A 19,200-nucleotide genomic window follows, 5' to 3' on the forward strand; every position below is an offset into this window, starting at 1 on the left:
TATGGCCCTGGCAGGTTTGGCTCAGGGGATGAAACGTCGGCCTGCGGACTGAAGGGTCCTGGGTTCAATTCCGGTCAAGGGCACATGCCCAGGTTGTGGGCCTGATCCCCATTAGGGGGCGTGCAGGAGGCAGCCGATCAATGATTCTCTCATCATTGATGTTTCTCTCTCTCCCTCTCCCTTCCTCTCTGAAATCAATAAGAATATATTTTTAAAAATACTGATATGGTGAAAAAGAGAGATTAGGCACTGAAATCATGCCCTTTGAAAACAAGGAGCCCCAAAATAGGTTCCAGCAAGGAGAAAAGACAATTACCTTGACACACTTCACATTTATTCCTGGACATACAAACTTCTTCCAGAGAAGAATGGCTTTGCTCTCCCCACAAGTTATGGGGTAAGCAATTTCCATATCCTCATTTGCTTCTATAGTGCTTGCATCTGAAAATGGAAAAAATACCAGTGATTTATTGAACACTCTTTCCCAAAGCTTAATTCAAAAATCTTTAGCCTCCTGGTTCCTCTCAGGGGTTAACAGTTTACATTGGCTGGTATTGTTTAGAAATCCTCTGGAAAAAGTTAGGCATAACAACTGTCTTACTCAACTCCCACTATGCACCAGACACTGTGCTATATGCTTTGATGTGCTTAATCTTATTTAGTTCTTGCAACAACCCTGGGAGATAGTGATTGTTTTCTATGTTTTACCTATCTGTAATGTGGGATTCCAAAGGTAAAGTGATTTTCTCAAGGATACAGTTAAGAAATAAGAAAGTAGGCTCCAAACTTAGGTTTGTCTAATTTCAAAATTTCTTTCCACTGACTGCCTTCCACTGAACACCTTATCAGTCTTCATCAGCAACTTCCCTACTGACAAGAATCAACCTTGAGCCGAAACCGGTTTGGCTCAGTGGATAGAGCGTCGGCCTGCGGACTCAAGGGTCCCAGGTTCGATTCCGGTCAAGGGCATGTACCTTGGTTGCGGGCACATCCCCAGTAGGGGGTGTGCAAGAGGCAGCTGATCGATGATTCTCTCTCATCGATGTTTCTAACTCTCTATCCCTCTCTCTTCCTCTCTGTAAAAAATCAATAAAATATATTTTAAAAAAAAAAGAAAAAAAAGAATCAACCTTGAGGCTCCAATTTCTTTGTGGGATTTTTATAGATGAAAAATCTTTTTGCTTGACCGGCGTGGATCAGTGGTTGAGCCTCAACCTATGACCCAGGTCATGGTTTGATTTCTGGTCGAGACATATGCCTGGGTTGCAGGCTCGATCCCGAGCAGGGGAAGTGCAGGAGGCAACCGATCAATGATTCTCTCTTATCATTGATGTTCTGTCTCTCTCCCTCTTCCTTCCTCTCTGAAATCAATAAAAAAATTTTTTTTTAAATATTTTTAGCAACCCTAGCAAATTGATGTTATACAATCAACTGACAGCCCTAGCACCTTAGTCAGCGGTGTCCCTAGATGTACCCCCATCAAACTGATAGCTGCAGCATTGATAGGGCACACTGGGTAGGGTGAAAAAGGCACAAAGTCAAGAAATCTCAGCTAAGGAAATGAAGGTCAAATGTACTAGAATAACAAAAAGACTCACCAATCCCTTCTTCAATTTTGTGTATCGTGTGAGTTTCTACTGCCACAACTGCTGTGTTGTTCTCGGACCCAGCTTCATAAATCCTGTTGTAAAAGTGTCCATCGATAAACAAACTACATAAATCATGAAAAAATTAATATTCACAGCATGGGGGTTAAGAAATTTCTTTTAATCTGCCTCAAAAGGACTAAAATAAATATACTTTACAACTGTATGTTAGTGCTTTGACTAGTTCCCCATTGTTTTTAAACTCTAAGCTGCCCATGGCTGCTAAGCAGCTACTACCATGGAAATGAATCAACAACTTTCCTCACCTCAAAGCGAAGTTCCTCTTGCTACTTATTTACACCACTTTTCCCTTCATAACCTTAAAACCTCATGATAGCCCAGCAGGTGTGGCTCAGTGTTGAGTGTCGACCCATGAACCAAGAGATCTCTGGTTTGATTCCCAGTAAGGGCACATGCCTGGGTTGTGGGCTCAATCCCCAGTAGGGGACGTGCAGGAGGCAGTCAATCAATGTTCCTCTCTTATTGATGTTTCTATCTCTCTATCCCTCTCCCTTCCTCTCTCTCTAAAATAATCAATAAAAAATAAATTAAAAAGAAACACTCATGAGATAAAGTGTTGCTTCAAGTATAATAAGGTTAAGTCATAGTAAAGAATTATTCTAACAAGAATAAAAAGTAGTACTGCTGGACAGTTCAAAAAGCAAATGTTGAGCATAGAAGTTGATGGCTCTTGTTGGAATCTAGGCACTGAAGCATTTTTAAGCACTTTAGCATTTTTTAAAGCACCATAACCAAACTATTTTTTTTCTTTTTCTTTTTTCACCTGTGTCATACTGGAGTGACTGCTTTAATTTTTTTTTAATTACTTTATTGATTAAGGTATCACATATTTGTCATCAACCCCCTCCCTCCTGCTTTAATTTCTAAATCATCAATTAACGTAACCCAGGGATACTGATGGCCTTGATACATAATTTAGTCTTGTCATCATTCCAGAAAGTATGGAATTCAGGGCTTTGGGGGCATCATCTGACCCCATTTCTTTTTACCACAATGGTTCCTGCTACAATATCATAGGCTGTTCGATTATGCTGAAAAAACAGCAGTGTGATGAAAGCAGGGAAAAAAGAAGCAATAGAAAAATTCTTGGTCAATGCTCATATAGTGGACGTTGTAATGCTAACATTTGAGGAAGGAATCACTAAAACCTGACTTGGTGCAATAAGCACTGAAGAGTCACATGTCACAACTCGAAGCCCCAGCAGGAACTTCCCTGGGGTAGCTCCGCCTGCTCCCCAAATGCAAATTATCTCATAGAAACAAATTAGTAATCTGTATATAAGAGCCACAACCATAGTTTTCTGCAGGTCTTCCATTGATGTGTCTTCATCTATTTCTTCTATTATATAATGCATAGCAAACTTTATTCCACAGAGGTGCATAGTGCTTAATAGTTGCTTTTATAAAGAAGAGAATGAAGAAATCCACCATCTCTGCCATAAATCTGTGGGCCAAGGATGGAATAACATACTCTCTGCCTGCCTGGCGCCCGGTCTCGCTCGGGGTTCCAGAAGTGGCCGCACGGCCCCCTGAACGTGAGGAGCCTGGGTCCCAGGCCTGGGACTGGAGCAGGAGAGGCGCTGCCGGAAGCCGGAAGCCGCTCCCGGTAGGGCCCCGGGGCCGCGGCGCTCAGGAAGTAGAAGGGGCTGTAGTAGCCCAGCTGCAGGGCCTGCAGTGACCCCCGGCCTAGGGGGCGGGGTGCCCCCCACCCCCCACTTCCCCCCTCCCCCGTCCTCCCCCCTCCGCCCGCAAGGGGTAGCTCAGCCGGGGCAGCTGCATGTGCAGTAGGCTGGGAAGGCTGCCAGGCAGCTGTGCCAGGTGAGGTAGCTGCAGTAGGTCTGCCACAGCCACTCGTGCACCTGCCGGGAGTACATGGGAGCGTTCATCCCGCAGCAATGCGGCCTCGAGCGCCCCACTGCCCAAGGGCTCCCGCAACCCCACGCCACCCCACGCGGTCTCCTCGCGCAACTTGGGCTCTTGCGGCAGCTCCGACTACCCTGCGGCCGCCGCAGGGGGCCCATAACCAAACTATTGACATGAGCAGAATATAGTAAAAAAAAAAAAAAAAAAAAAAAAAAAGTAAGAGCTAGACTATGCCCAAAGTGACTAGCAATAACTAGAGGTACTACTTAGGGAAAGTGTCTTTCTAAAATGTTTCTACCTTCTAAGAAATGGGCTCAAAATTACCTAATATGATACGGCAATATCCTTTAATTTCTATAATAAACCTGATGTGTTAATTATTGCATCTTGTTACTTAAAAGCACCTCCTGAATAATCTCCTTTGCATCAGTGATTACCCAGCCCATAGTTACACCTTTAGCACAGACCTCCCTTCTGAATTTCACACCAGAAGTTAACTGATAAGTGAATAAATACATCTGGATGTCCCATAGGACTTTGTTCAATTTGTTATGTCTAAAACAAGCCAGTTCTCTTCCCTCTCTCACCTCCCAAACTACTCTTCTTCCTATACTCCCTATCCTTGCTGATGACACCACCCAGAACACCCGAGCCTAACACAGAAGCCTGGGAATTACATTAGATTCCTCCCTTTCCTCCTCCTCAACTCCCACATGGCCAGTCACCAAATCCTGCCAGATGCATCTTTAACACTAGCCATCCTCCCTATCTCTGCTTCTATTGGTACTGCATTCAGGCTGCATAATTGTTAGTCTGAACATCTCTCCTTGCAGCTACCTGATCTTCTGTATTCCCACCAGCATAATGTCACTCTCTCCTTAAAACCTTTCAAGAGCCCTTGCCAGTTTTGCTCAGTGGATAGAGCATTGGCCTGAGGACCAAAAGATCCCAGGTTCAATTCTGGTCAAGGGCACATGCCTGGGTTGCAGGCTTGATCCCCAGTAGGGGGTGTGTAGGAGGCAGCCAATCAATTATTCTCTCTCATCATTGATGTTTCTATCTCTTTCTCTCTGAAATCAATAAAAATATATATCTATTTTAAAAGTTACATGTGGGCATATTTTAAAGCCAATCTGGTGTTATTCTGGTTTTTATTTTGGGGGGGGGTTGTTTTATTTTACTTTATAGAGAGGAATAGGGAGAGAGAGGAAGAGAGAGGAGGGAGAAAGAGAGTGGGGGGGGGGGCGGGAGAGAAACATCAATGTGAGAGAGAAACATCAATTGGTTGCCTATCATATGCACCCCACCAGTGATCGAACCTGAAGCCTAGGTATGTGCCCTAACCGGGAATTGAACATGCAAGCTTTTGGTGTATGGGAGGGATGCTCCAACCAACTGAGCTACCTAGCCAGGACTAGTGCTATTCTGAAAGAATCGTCTTAGACACTGTGTTAGGTTCTATGTATTTCTATAGAGAGACTAGTACCAGACACTCTACTTTTGCTTCATAATATACTTCTGAAAATGAAAATATGTACATAATGAATATTTGAAAAAGTATAAAATGTGATATATGTAAAAGGTAAAAAAGACATAAAAGTTCTATATATTGAAAAAAAAAATTTATATAAAATCTCTAATCATTTCTTGCCTTTTATATATACAGTCTTTAACAATATATTCCCAAAAATTCATACATGTTCTTTGTTTCTTTCCTTCATATTTGAACCTGAAGCCAATTAGGTTAAGTGTAACTGAGGCTGAAGACTAATACCTGATGATTTCCATCTTTGTCTCAAGTGTATTAAACTTATGAGACCTGTACTTCTTATCACTAGTATCAGCATATTTCTTCCCCACTCATCTTTATAAAATGGAGCTAAAAAACAATAAATATTCAAATAATTTAAAAACACAATTAGAGAAATCAACTGAGCATCAATAGTCGGGCTTTTCAAAATGCAGTACGTCAAGTGTTTATTCACAAGCTCATATACTAAAATTCAGTATAAACAGTGCATTGGGAGTCAATATATGTTATACAAAGATGCCTATCTGATCAAGCAATGAGAGGTTTCCAGAAAAGGCAATATAATTTGGAAAATAAGAGACAGACAAAAAGAAAAAAAGTGGAACTAAATCTTCAAACGAATTAAGTCTCTAAGCAGTAGAGAAGCTTTTTCTGTCTTTAGTAGGAATAAGACAAGTGACAACTGGAGCACTTTTTAGAAAAATTCTTATAAGAATTTATTTGAACCTGGCTGGAATGGCTTAGTAGTTGAGCGTCGACCTATGAACTAGGAGGTCACGGTTCAATTCCCAGTCTGGGTATATGCCGGGGTTGCGGCTTGATCCCCAGTAGGGGGTGTGCAGGATTCTCTCTCATCATTGATGTTTCCTATCTCTCTCTCCCTCTTCCTTCCTCTCTGAAATCAATAAAAATGTAATATATAAAGAATTTATTTGAGCCCCGGCCGGCTTGGCTCAGTGGCTAGAGCGTCAGCCTGCGGACTGAGGGGTCCTGGGTTCGATTCCGGCCAAGGGCACATGCCTGGGTTGCGGGCTCGATCCCCAGTGGGGGTTGTGCAGGAGGCAGCCGGTCAATGATTCTCTCTCATCATTGATGTTTCTATCCCTCTCTCCTTCTCCCTTCCTCTCTGAAATCAATAAAGAAATATATTTTAAAAAAAGAATTTATTTGAGCCAAACTGACAACATGATGGAGAGCAAGATCTCAAATGTTCCTTGGAGCACTTTGGAGAGATAGAAGAAATAATGAGTCCATATGAAAAATAAAGCTGGCTACAACTAAAGGACCTACTCTTTAATTCTTCATCATGTACCAAAGGATAACAACTACTAGTATGTATATATGTAACAGATGAAATTCCCACAAAAGAGAATTTGAATAAGCATACATAATCTGTTGGTACTAATAAAAATTTAAACCACTCTATTATCTCTATGTCAGGAATATGTATCAACTTTCCCTTATAGATCCTAGAATATTTCCCCATGCTTAACGATATTCAGAAATGTCAGCAAACTATGGTTATATTTTTAAAACTAAAAAGCCCTTATCTTAGAGATACATACTAATGTGTGGGATTTGCTTTTAAAAATTTCAGGAGTAGGTGGATGTAGAGATGAGTAAGACTGGCCATGTGTTGATGATTGTTGAAACTGGGTGATGGGCGCTTACACTATATTTCTTTATTTTTGTGTCAATTTGAAATTTTCTATACTAAAATGCTTTTAAAATTACCAAGAGAGGTTGATTGTCTTTTCCAGAAGTGTTTAAGGTACACTATTTAGTCGATTAGGATTGGATTTTATGTTTGCCCAAGAACATTTTATTTATTTATTTTTTTAAAAATATATTTTATTGATTTTTCACAGAGAGAAAGGGAGAGGGATAGAGAGCTAGAAACATCGATGAGAGAGATACATAGACCAGCTGCCTCCTGCACACCCCCCACCGGGGTTGTGCCCGCAACCAATGTACATGCCCTTGACCGGAATCGAACCTGGGACCTTTCAGTCCACAGACCGACGCTCTATCCACTGAGCCAAACCAGTTTCGGCTGAATAAGTGCATTTTAAATCATATGAAGAATCTTTCATACATTCCCCAAGATAAAATTACTACGCCTCCTTTCTCTCTATAGATGCAGTTCTTTTTTTTTATGTAATTCTTATTTAACCTTCAAGACCATAGATCATTTTTTAAAACTTATTTCTTCAAATTCATAGTGGTCCCCTAAACTGAAAGCACTTTCTAACCATGCCATTCAGCACTTCTTAGATTTGCCATGTAAGTGATCTCTTTATATATATACTAGAGGCCCAGTGTACAAAATTCGTGCATGGGTAGAGTGCCTAGGCCTGGCCGGTGATCAGGGCCAATCGGGGCCTTCCTTCCCCCGGCTGCTGGCTGCCGACTGTGGCCTTCCTTCGTTCTGCACCGCCCCCTTGCTATGAACACACATCATAGCAAGCAGTCGAACTCCCAGACAGCGAACTCCCAAGAGAACAATTTGCATATTAGTCTTTTATTATATACTAGAGGCCCGGTGCACGAAATTCGTGCAGGGGTGAGGGGGGGAGGTGTCCCTCAGCCCAGCCTGCACCCTCTCCAATCTGGGACCCCTCGAGGGATGTTCGACTGCCCGTTTACAGGGATTAGGCCATGGAGGTGTGGCCAGCCTGGGTGAGGGGCTGAGGGCTGTTTTCAGACTGGCCACACCTCCTTCAGGTTGGGGGTTCCCACTGGAGTGCCTGGCCATTCTGGGTGAGGGGCTGATGGCTGTTTGCAGGCTGGCCACAGCCCCTTCAGGGTGGGGAGTCCCACTGGGGTGCCTGGCCAGCCTGGGTGAGGGACTGATGGCTGTTTGCAGGCTGGCCACACACCCCGGCAACCCAAGCTCCCAGCCCCTCTTTTTTTTCTTTTTTCTTTTTTTTCAGCGCCTCCTTGAGCAGAGGCCAGGGCCCAATGGAAGCAGGTATCTGGGACTTATTTATCTTCTATAATTGAAACTTTGTAGCCTTGAGCGGAGGCCAAGGCCAGCCAGGGCAGATGGGAAGCTTGGCTTCCTCCATCACAGGGGGTAACCCAAGCCTCCTGCTCGCTCCAGCTCCATGGCTGCCGCTATCTTTGTTGGGTTAATTTGCATACTCGCTCCTGGTTGGCTTGTGGGTGTAGCAGAGTGATGGTCAATTTGCATGTTTCTCTTTTATTAGTGTAGACTAGAGGCCCAGTGCATGACGTTCCCTCTCCAATCTGGGACCGCTCGAGGGATGTCCGACTGCCCATTTAGGCCTGATCTCGATAGGATTGGGCCTAAATGGGCAGTCGGACATCCCTCTCACAATCCAGGACTGCTGGCTCCCAACTGCTCGCCTGCCTACCTTCCTGATTGACCCTAACCGCTTCTGCCTGCCAGCCTGATCACCCCTTAACCACTCCCCTGCCAGCCTGATTGATGCCTAACTGCTCCCCTGCCAGCCTGATTGCCCCTAACTGCCCTCCCCTGCAGGGCTGGTCACCCCTAACTGCCCTCCCCTGCAGGCATGGCCCCCCCCCCAACTGCCCTTCCCTGCAGGCCCAGTCGCCCCCAACTTCCCTCCTCTGCCGGCCTGGTCAGCCCTTACTACCCTCCCCTGCAGGCTTGATCGCCCCAACTGCCCTCCCTTGCAGGCCTGGTCCCTCCCAACTGCCCTCCCCTGCTGGTCTGATTGCCCACAACTGCCCTCCCTTGCAGGCCTGGCCCCTCCCAACTGCCCTCCCCTGCTGGCCATCTTGTGGCGGCCATCTTGTGTCCACATGGGGGCAGCCATCTTTGACCACATGGGGGCAGCCATCTTGTGTGTTGGAGTGATGGTCAATTTGCATATTACTCTTTTATTAGATAGGATAGCTAAGATCTGGAAACAGCCAAGTGCCCATCAATGGAAAACTACGCAGCTGTAAAAAATAAGGATCTCTTACCCTTTGAGACAGCATGGAGGGACCTGGAGAGAACTTTGCTAAGTGAAATAAGTCCATCAGAGAAAGATAAGTATCATGTGATCTCTTTTATATGTGGACTCTAATGAACAAAATAAACTGACAGACAAAATAGACCCAGAGACATTGAAGCATGCAACAGACTGACGTATTTCTGAGGGAATTGGGGTGGGGAGAGATTAATCAAAGAACTTATATACATACTAGAAGCCCAGTGCATGAAATTCATGCACGGGGGTGGGAGGTCCCTCAGTCTGGTCTGCGTCATCTCACAATCTGGGACACCCCGGGGGATGTCAGGCCTAAACCAGCAGTCAGACATCCCTCTCGCAACCCGGGCGCTGCATGCACCAGTGACCATAATTTTCATACAGGTGAAAGGCATCTTACTGTTGTATGGGCAGCTACATTTTTTTGCCCTGATTATAAATAGTAGTACATAACATGATCCTTCTGAGGCATTAGTACCATTTTCCCCATCTTAGGGTGGAAAAACTGAAGCAGAGAGAAGTTAAGTAATGGGCTTTGTCACACAGTTATAAGTATCAGAATCAGGGCTGACCACAAAATGTGCAAGCCAGAGTCCATGCATGTCATCACTGCATCATCCTGTTTTTTCAGTGTTAGAGTACCCTTGCCAGGTTTTAATTTTTCAATCTAAGAGACTGTTCCCAATATATAGCGTAGGGTCCCTAGGCCTGGCCGGTGATCAGGACCATCTGTGGGGCGACCGGTGGGCGGGGCAATCGGGGGGCCCCTGCTGGCACCTGCCTTGGCTGGCGGCTTGGTGCCATCTGCTCGCCGGCCCTGCCCCCGATCACTGCAGCCAGTCACCTCCCTCTGGTGGGGGAAGACACTCAATTGGTGGTCAGTGCATGTCACAGCAACTGGTCGTTCCACCAGTTGTTCCACCATTCGGTTGATTTGCATATTAGGGTTTTATTATATAGGATATGCATATATATATAACCCATGGGCACAGGGTGAAGGCCTGGGGAGGGAGACAGTCAATGTGGGGGAAAGAGGATACCTGTAATACTTTCAACAATAAAGATAAATTTTTAACAATAAAGATAAAAAAGCACACACACACACAAAAGATTAGATAGTGAGTATATTTTTTTTATCGATTAAACTTGATAATTTATCCACCCATTACAGTCCAGAGATCTTCTAATAGGAATACTTTTATAGTTGCCTTGCCTAATCTCCTCTGACTTTAACTACACTGTCTTTTGTTAAACATGTACCAGGGCCCTGTGCTAAATAGTGTGAATAAATAAAATGAGGGAGCCATGTAACTTACCCTCAAAAAGATAACAGTGGAAAAGAGGGGAAAAGACAAGGAAATAGCTAATTGTAATAAGTACTGAAATGACAAATATAGCACTCAATACATTATTATAGAGATGAAAATTTGGCCAACTCTGAGATTAATGTTTAATGTTCTATTGTGCTAAGCAAGCATAAAGTTATACTTTCCCCACTCTTTAAACTTCTCCAGTTTTTCAGAATATCCAAATCCTTAGTCACTTACCCTTGTTGCACAGGCTGTAACTGCAAGATCACTTGGGTTTTAGTGTCTTCAGGGTTCTCCCCATCATTTCCTTCAGTGGGTACCACAACCACATCCCCCACTGGGACACTCACTTCTGCATTAGCCATCTTTCACATGAAGTCAGGTAGCTGAAGCTGCTGTCAGAAACAAGAAGCACCAGTAACTCCGTCTGGTTTGAAAAGATGGCAACCATAGGAAAGAACACCAAGATAACTACCAAATCCAAGGGCACTGTGGAGATCATGGTCCTCTGAAAAGGATGGGAACATGATATGGTGCTGACATAGGTTCCAATCATTCTAGAAATGTCTCAGTATTCACTTGCTGTTGTAGGCTTTCTTAAGTATGAATGATTCATTCAATGGTATGCTCTATCAGCTCTACAAGCTCCTAAGAACCAATTGTGCATATCACTTTCCAACTCCATGTTTAGTGACATTTTAAGTTGATAACTTAAAATCAGTGATGCTAGAAGTATATACACCACAGAAATTGGCAAGCACTACAAATCAGAGTGTGTGTTTTCACTAGAGAGCTGGTTTATAGCACACCACTAGTTCCATCCCAAACCAGCTAGGGCAGGAATCTATTTTCTTTGCAACCAGCCATTATACTTCATCAAGTGCTCTGTCTTTTGTGAGTACTTACTAAGTATCTGCTGCCCTAGCCGATTTGGCTCAGTGGATAGAGTGTCAGCCTGCGGACTGAAAGTCCCAGGTTTGATTCCGGTCAAGGGCACATGCCTGGGTTGTGAGCTTGATCCCCAATAGGGGGTGTGCAGGAGGCAGCCAATCAATGATTCTCTCTCATCATTGATGTTTCTATCTCTCTCTCCCTATCCCTTCCTCTCTAAAATCAATAGAAATGTTTTTAAAAAAAAATAAGTGCTGAATAACTGAACTAAGCTTATAGGAAGAAAAAGGTAACTTGCAGTGTGTAGTTGTTTAATAAATGTTGAATCCAATTTTATGAACTCTAGAACATTTTTTTTTTGATGCCCTCTCTGAAGCTAGAACTTCTTAATATTTTTTCTGCCTCAGACTGAATGGAGAAATAATCTCACCTGACATCTCCCTTGCAGAGCTGTTGAGGAAACCAGCGTCCAGCACCACATGTTCCTCAACTCTAAAGTAACTCAAAGCATTGTCCCAGCCTTAATGAAAACTCAGAGGGCCACAGGATGTTCATATTCTGCAGTTAGTCTTCACAGTTGAAAAGGAAGGAGAGAGTAATTTAAGAGAGAATAAATAAGAGGTCTGTATTTACTTAGACACATATGTGAGGATTACTAGAGCTATGCTGAATGGAGCAGGCACACAATGGATGCAAGTTTGAATATGTAACTGGTAGTCAGATGATCGAAACTTATTTCAGCTCTGCCACAGCCTTTGTTGGCCTGTAATACACATACTTAAGCATGGTACTCAGTCTATTTGGCCCCAAAATACTTTTCCAGTCTTATCTGTAACTCTAATACCCTAAGAATCTTAAACTCCAGCCATACCAACAACCCACTGTATTCTAAACATATAATATGAACTTGCAGGTTTTTGTACTTTGTTATTCCTTAAGTCCAAAACACCTTTCTCCCTTTCAGGCCCAGTTGAAAGCCCACTCCTCCACATAGTCATTGACAAACCATTTTCTTTCTTTTCTTTTCTTTTTGGTATAGCAAAGGTGGAGATTTATTGAAGAACAAGTACAGACTCCCACCTGGGGAGTGGGAAATAGTCCCCGACAAACCTTTTTTTTTTTTAAGAATAATTCTTTTTTTTAAAAAATATATTTTATTGATTTTTTACAGAGAAGAAGGGAGAGAGATAGTTAGAAACATCGATGAGAGAGAAACATAGATCAGCTGCCTCCTGCACACCTCCTACTGGGGATGTGCCCGCAACCCAGGTACATGCCCTTGACCGGAATTGAACCCAGGACCCTTCAGTCTGTAGGCCGACGCTCTATCCACTGAGCCAACCGGTTAGGGCTAAAGAATAATTCTTTATTGTTGAAAGTATTACATATTCTCCCCTTTCTCCCCCACAAACCATTTTCTTTTCTGCAGTGCCCCAATACTTGGTTTGTAGCTGTCCTCTAGTGTTTACCACCCTGTGCCGTGTATTGCAGTTAATTGAATGGGCATCTATACTCATAACTAAACTGTACTGTCAGGACACAGGCTGTTTATATAAAAATAATTTTCTCTCTCACAGACCTGCTCATCATAGACACTGACATAGATTGGTTCAATCAATGTTTGTATTTGACCTACTTTTGTATTTGAAAATTTCTCATATCCGACTTATACTTCTGCCCTTTATGATCTCACATTCAACTTTTATACCTGAATTTTATACCTTCTATATCCAAAAGTATCCTAAAATATCTTTTGGCACCTTAAACTTGCTCTTATTTTCTGCCTCAGTAAATGGCGCTAGCCTCCACCCAAATCTCCACCCAGAAACTAAGGAGTTATTTTTGACTCTTCTCTTCCTTCTCTAAAACTAATCAACCAATAAATCCTATCCATTTTATCATATATATATATAATTTTTTTAACCATCTCCCATTCTCCATCTGTGCTGCCACCACCATATTCTGAGCCACCACTTGCTAGCCTTATTTCTCATAGTTCTTCCTCTCACAATATGGGTTCCTATCATTGAATTTTTCCCAATTTCTCAAACATACCATATTTTCTCACCTGAGCCTTCACACTTGTTTCCTCTACCTGGAATTCTTTTTTTCTTCCTCTTTGACTAGTCACTGCTAAATTTTTGTGACTTATTTAAAACATCACTTCCTTGGAGAGACTTTTAGTGACTTCCTTTACTAGATTTGAGCTTGTGTTCTTGCTCCCTCAGTGCCTGCAGCACCCTTGTCACAGCGATCATCCCACTTTGTCAGTCTCTCTCCACCGGACAACATCCTGGAATAACAAGGATTGCTTTTCTTTTTCAACAGCTTCCCTGTGCCTAGCTCAGTGTTCAGGACACAGGAGTATAGTAGTTTTCAAATATCAGACTTCTATCTATAAAACTCCTACCTAAAACTTTCTAAGGAAATCTGGCACATAGCAGGTATGTAATATATTTTTAACCCAAAAGACTTGTAGAATTTTCTATATTTCTAACTTAGGTATTATAAATTTGCTTAGGCAGCTAGCCTAAGCTGTCTGGCTTATTGCCCCATCATTATGGCTAGTTCACCAAATATTTACTAAGTTTCTACTCCACATCAGCATAGAGTTAGGCTCCTTGGACACGAAAAGAGACATATCTGCTCTTAAGGAACTACAAAAGGGAAAGAGATGCATGACATTGTCATATACTAGAGGAAAAAAGAAACTGATTTATGCACTTCTGTAAATCAAATGTTTAAAACAAGAAAGAGAAGAGAATCAATGGACTAGTGTGGCTGGCTTCTGGCAATAGAACCAAAGCAATTCGGCTCTGTGAGTCTAGAAAAAGCCAAAAAGGGATATGATGAAGTATATATATACATACCGCCAAGCCCTGGAATTGAACCAATAGATATAGTCAAAGTTTAAGCTATAAAAATGTAGGATAAATGAAAATAATCACAGCTAGCCCTAGCCTGTTTGGCTCAGTGGATAGAGCGTTGGCCTGCAGACTGAAGGGTTCCGGGTTCAACTGTGATCAAGGGCACATGCCTGGCAGCTTAATCCCCAGTAGGGGGCGTGCAGGAGGCAGCCAATCAATGATTCTCTCTCATTGATGTTTCTATCTCTCTCTGTCTTCCTAAGTCAATAAAAACATATATTAAAAAAAAAAAGATACTTTAAAAAAATAATCACCACTAACATTTGCTGAACACGTTTATTGTCAAGCACTATTCTGTTACTATTACATATTTAATGAATTTAAAAGATGTAATATCTTAACCATGTATTAAACTTATGGAATTTATTACCCCAAAAAGGTGACTTAAAATTTTTAAAATTAATAGTTTAGGTGAATTAATGGGTTAGAGAAGCAGAATTAGAAGGATGCTTCTAATTTCAACCTTCTACCCTATGGTTGAGCCCTCCCTACAACAGAGTAAGTGGTTGACTAACAACTTGATTAATACTTTACTCAACAGAAACTCATACTTTACTCCTTACCCCTACCCACACCTTGGCACTCAAGAGGAATGTTCTGGCTGCTTCTCTAACTTTCTGAGAGTTTATCAAAGAGGATAATTATAATTATCCATAAAGTGTCAGTCAGAGACACAGGTCTGATTCAGTCAATACGGCATTCTTTAGAGAACCATGTTGACATTCTTTAGAGAAGCCAGTTTGGGCTCACTCTATTACTGTAAATACTATATTCCTAGCAAGTAACCCAATACCAGCTCTTCAGACTACACTGGCTAACTGCAAGGTCATCTCTTTGAGCTGAGTGTAAACTGAAAAACAGCTTTTTTTTTTTTTAACAACTCTTGTTTATATCAACAAAAACTCCTGAGGCAAGCGAGTTAGTTAGTTGATCCTTTGAGTATTTAATGGAAAGGGCCTTAGAGTATTCCTTGTGGAATCACACACTTCCTGTAATTCTAGAACACACATAAAGATGTCAAATTTATGTGAAAAGTTAAAATTATTTTGTACTTATTTTCAAAGACAAAAAAGACACCTTGAAAGTAAATTCACGACTGCTTACATAGGCTATTGGAAAACTAAACAAATGACAACTGACCTACTCTGAATTAAATTCATTTTTTTGTCCTGAAAACTAATGTTTAAAACATGGCAAGGGATTAAGTATGAGTGTCACTTGATCACAGGAACATGTGAGTTGGTAACTGATAAGAAATAACAGAAATACCAGATATCCTAAAATTTTCTAACCCCAAAAAGTATTTATGTATTGCATACTGTAGTGTAATTTTTGTAGACTGTATAGTCTAGTCTTAAGAAATTTCCAAGTTAAATTTGAGGCCAAAATTCCTTGACTCCCCCCGCCCCCCTTCTTTATTCCTTCTCATGTATTTAGTAGGTGATCCCGAGTACTTCCAGATGTAATTGAAGCCAACAGAAAGGCTGCACAGGACCACTGTGAGGGAAACAGCCAGAGCAAATGAAGTTCAGGAAAACTCACTATTATTGGAGATCACTATATAGGAATTTGAGGAGGCAATAGGATAAAAGCGTTATTTGAAGAGTCATCCTACTAGAGTCTAGGGGATTTAGGACAAGACCAAAATAGAGCCCAAACTAACCCAAGGAAGTTGTGTGTACAAGTTAGCTATTGGGTATATTTGTTGAAATAAATATGAATGGCTGATTAATGAAAGTCATCAAGTCAGTAGACACTAAATACACATAATTGATAAAAGGCTAACAAATTAGGGGAGGCTGCCCAAACATTTAACGAACAAGTCCTCCGAAAGCACTTTACTAATAACCATTTGCAGATGCAAGGGGTGGGGTGGGGGTGGGAGGGAATAATCCCTCTGTGAAGACTAGAATTAACTATCTGTTCGTCCCTTTCTCTAATCTTCCAGGTTGAGAAAAAACCCACTTCTTGGTTCTCCTAAGCAGACATCAAAGCCCCTTTTGTATCTGCTATAAAGTGGTTTTGATCTTTACTTCATCTTGAGAGGGTAATTCAGGTCTCCTTCTACTGCTGGGATAGCCAAGCCTTTCCCGGATCCTTCAGTCAAGGCTTGACACGCCTTAACCTGGACCCTCAGGTCAGGTTCCCCTGACATTTCAGAAAGGGGGAGTACTCAGCTTCTTCCCCGCAAATATCTTCTCCCGGATCCTCAGAAACCAGGGTTTCCCCATCCCCTGATATACCCGGTTGCCCCATTCTCTACCTATAGTCGGGAGGTACTCAAATCTCTCATTTCCTCATAGATTTGGACCCTTCTTATTCCCACTTCAGGAGGCTGAGGTGTGTTCCTACCGCCCCCACATCTGTGGGAAGGCAGGGGCCTGCTCGCTCTCCGTGGGGCTCTTCTTCCTTGTCCCCTGCTCCCCGCACCAGACCTGTCCCCCACGCCATGGAAAAGCACCCGCCTCTTGGCCCCGGGGCTGAAGGACCGAGGCTTCTAACGCGCCCCTCAGGTGACGCCTAGACCCTCCTTTCCTCAGCTGAGCCCGCTCTGAGCTCCTGCTCTCCCGCCAAGGCTCCGAGGGGCTCCTCCCGGGCCGGCGTCCAGGCTCCCCTCACCTGTCGCCCCTCCTGCAACCCCACTCCCAGCACGACACAGGCCTCGCCCCAGCTCTTTATCCAAGGGCCTGGTGCTCCCGGGACCCCGCCTCTGGGGAGACCCCAGGATCCCTGGCCCCCTCGCCAGGGTCCTGGGCGTCCGGGCCTCTCAGTCCGGAGTCCTCCGGCCCCTCCTGGCCCCTCGGCCAAGGACTTCCGGGCCCCTCGGTCCGGAGGCGCCGGGGCCCCCCAGTGCCGGGCTCGCCGGCCCCCCGCCGCCCTCGGCCGGGGGCCGAGCTCCGGCGGCGCGGCCGGCCGCGCTGGGGGCGGCCCGGCAGTTCGGGCGGACCCAGCGGCAGCGTCCCCCCACCCCCCCGCGGCGCCGCGACGTCCGCTCGCTCCCCGGCGGCGGCGGCGGCACGCACAGGGCGTGGGGAGGCGCCCGCGGAGGCAGCAGCCCCCCGCCCCCTGTGCGCCCGCCCGCCCTCGCCGGCCGCCGCGCGGCCCCCGCGCCCGCCCCCCCGCCCCCACCCCACCCCGCGCCCGCGCCCGCGCGCCCACCCCTCCCCCTCCTCACCGTCTCCGTCGGGCAGGCGGGCGGCGAGCGGCCAGAGCGGGCGGGCGACGGAGCATGCGCAGAGGCCGCCACGGCTGCTACCGCCACCGCCGCCGCCAGGCCGGACTTCAACACTTCCGGCCGCCGCCGCCAGCGAGCTGGCGCCTTAAAGGGGACGCGTCCCTCTTGTCGAGCCCGCGGAAGATGAACCTCAGCCGGAGGGATTTGAGTGAGGCTTTACGACTGAGCAGGGGTCTTCTCCGTAAAATCAGTTTTGGGACGGACGCCATGGATCTTGATAACTCTTCTTCCCCCATTTCATGGATGAGGGAAATTAAAAGAATCCCCTCATCCACTGTCGGGGGCAAAGACAGGTCTCTCCACTCCTCTGGAGGACTTTGCCCCCTTTACCTCCCAAATCCTGTTCTAAAGCTTACATCTCACTAGACCCCCAGAAGTTAAGAGCCAACTATCAATTTGGAATCAAAAGCTCTGGTCACGAGCCCTTGAGCAAGCTGCTTACTACTTTCTCTGACCTACGCACACTTGCCAAGCTTTCCTGGTTGCGAGGTACTAGGTTCAAGTATTAACTTCTTTGTGGAGTTATTTAACAGCTCAAAACCTCTATTTTACATAAGGCTTAAGGTTGTTGTGAGTGTTAACCGAGATGATGCGCATGATCTCATATGTGGAATCTAATTAACAAATTAAACTGATGAACGGCGTGGATCCAGAGACAGGGACGCAGGGAACAGAGTGTGGAGGGAGGGGAAGGAGAATTGCTTCCCCATCTGCCTCTTCTGTGAATCAACCTCTGCTCTCTGTCCCCTTTGTCTTGAAGGGGTGACAGGGAGTTTTACAAGTTATTGATTCAAGAACAAGTGAGGCAGCCCTAGCCGGCTTGGCTCAGTGGATAGAGCGTCGGCCTGTGGACTGAAGGATCTCAGGTTCGGTTCCGGCCAAGGGCACATGCCTGGGTTTGCGGGCTGGATCCCCAGTGGGCAGCCAATCAATGATTCTCTCTCATCACTGATGTTTCTATCTCTCTCTCCCTCTCCCTTCCTCTCTGAAATAAATAAAAGAAATTATATATATATATATATAGCAGAGGTACATAAGCCAATTAATAATAGTCTAAGCTAGACTACAATACATTTATTTATTTATTTATTTATATATTTTTTTATTGATTTTTTTTTTACAGAGAGGAAGGGAGAGGGGATAGAGAGTTAGAAACATTGATGAGAGAGAAACATCGATCAGCTGCATCCTGCACAACCCCTACCGGGAATGTGCCCGCAACCAAGGTACATGCCCTTGACCGGAATCGAACCTGGGACCCTTGAGTCCGCAGGCTGATGCTCTATCCACTGAGCCAAACCGGTCAGGGCACAATACATTTATTTTTAAAAATAAAAAAAAGAGCAAGTGAGGCAGCCCAGGAGTAAACAATAGAACTGAATTGGGGGGTGGGGGAGGTCAGACAAGCTGGATTCTAGACTTGACTTTAGCAGCTCTCTTAAGGCTTGATTTCTTAATAAAATAGAGATGATTTTTCCCACTGTGCCCACTTCTCAGTGCTGTTTCCAGGATCAAAGGAGGAGACTTAGTACCCGTGTTAGTGTCTGTTGTTATGATCAAGGACTTAGACATTAGCAGATGATTCTGAATTTAATGGGGAATGGTCATGACTGGACTGTTGACCTATGTGAACTATTCTTAGTGGGGCCATTTATATCTTTTGATTATGTATCAAACACTCATTGAACATTTACTCAAGCCCTGTCCCTGCTTTCATAAGCTCTTAGTTCACCTTCTGCAGACAGAATTGTAGACACACAGGACAGGACAGTGTGATAGGTGTTATCCTGTTACTAACAAAGCACTGAAAA

The 19,200-nt window shown here is 44.3% G+C and overlaps 1 protein-coding gene and 1 pseudogene across 5 annotated transcripts in view; both read right to left on the reverse strand.

The window, feature by feature from the left end:
- Positions 1-17,444, reverse strand: part of GMEB1 (glucocorticoid modulatory element binding protein 1) — a 37,437-nt gene extending 19,993 nt beyond the window's left edge. Inside the window, exons 1-4 of one of the 4 annotated variants that reach the window (XM_079777421.1) lie at positions 17,330-17,444; positions 10,574-10,728; positions 1,599-1,681; positions 317-441 (exon numbers count right to left, since the gene is read on the reverse strand). In XM_079777421.1, the coding sequence (XP_079633547.1) occupies positions 317-441; positions 1,599-1,681; positions 10,574-10,701 (336 nt within the window). In that variant the 5' untranslated portion in view covers positions 10,702-10,728; positions 17,330-17,444. Of the gene's footprint in view, positions 1-316; positions 442-1,598; positions 1,712-10,573; positions 10,732-11,657; positions 11,782-17,329 lie in introns of those variants that run through there. The other 3 variants (XM_079777418.1, XM_079777419.1, XM_079777420.1) reach the window with 3 other exon arrangements.
- Positions 1,744-4,206, reverse strand: LOC307102713 (protein FAM8A1-like; annotated as a pseudogene). The gene is made up of 3 exons: positions 3,439-4,206; positions 2,918-3,295; positions 1,744-2,777 (listed from the first exon to the last, which is right to left on the reverse strand). The product of its transcript is annotated as a protein FAM8A1-like (transcript).
- Positions 17,445-19,200: the final 1,756 nt, after the last annotated feature.

This window comes from Cnephaeus nilssonii (assembly GCF_951640355.1).
Source record: "Cnephaeus nilssonii genome assembly, chromosome: 7".
Taxonomy (NCBI): domain Eukaryota; kingdom Metazoa; phylum Chordata; class Mammalia; order Chiroptera; family Vespertilionidae; genus Cnephaeus; species Cnephaeus nilssonii.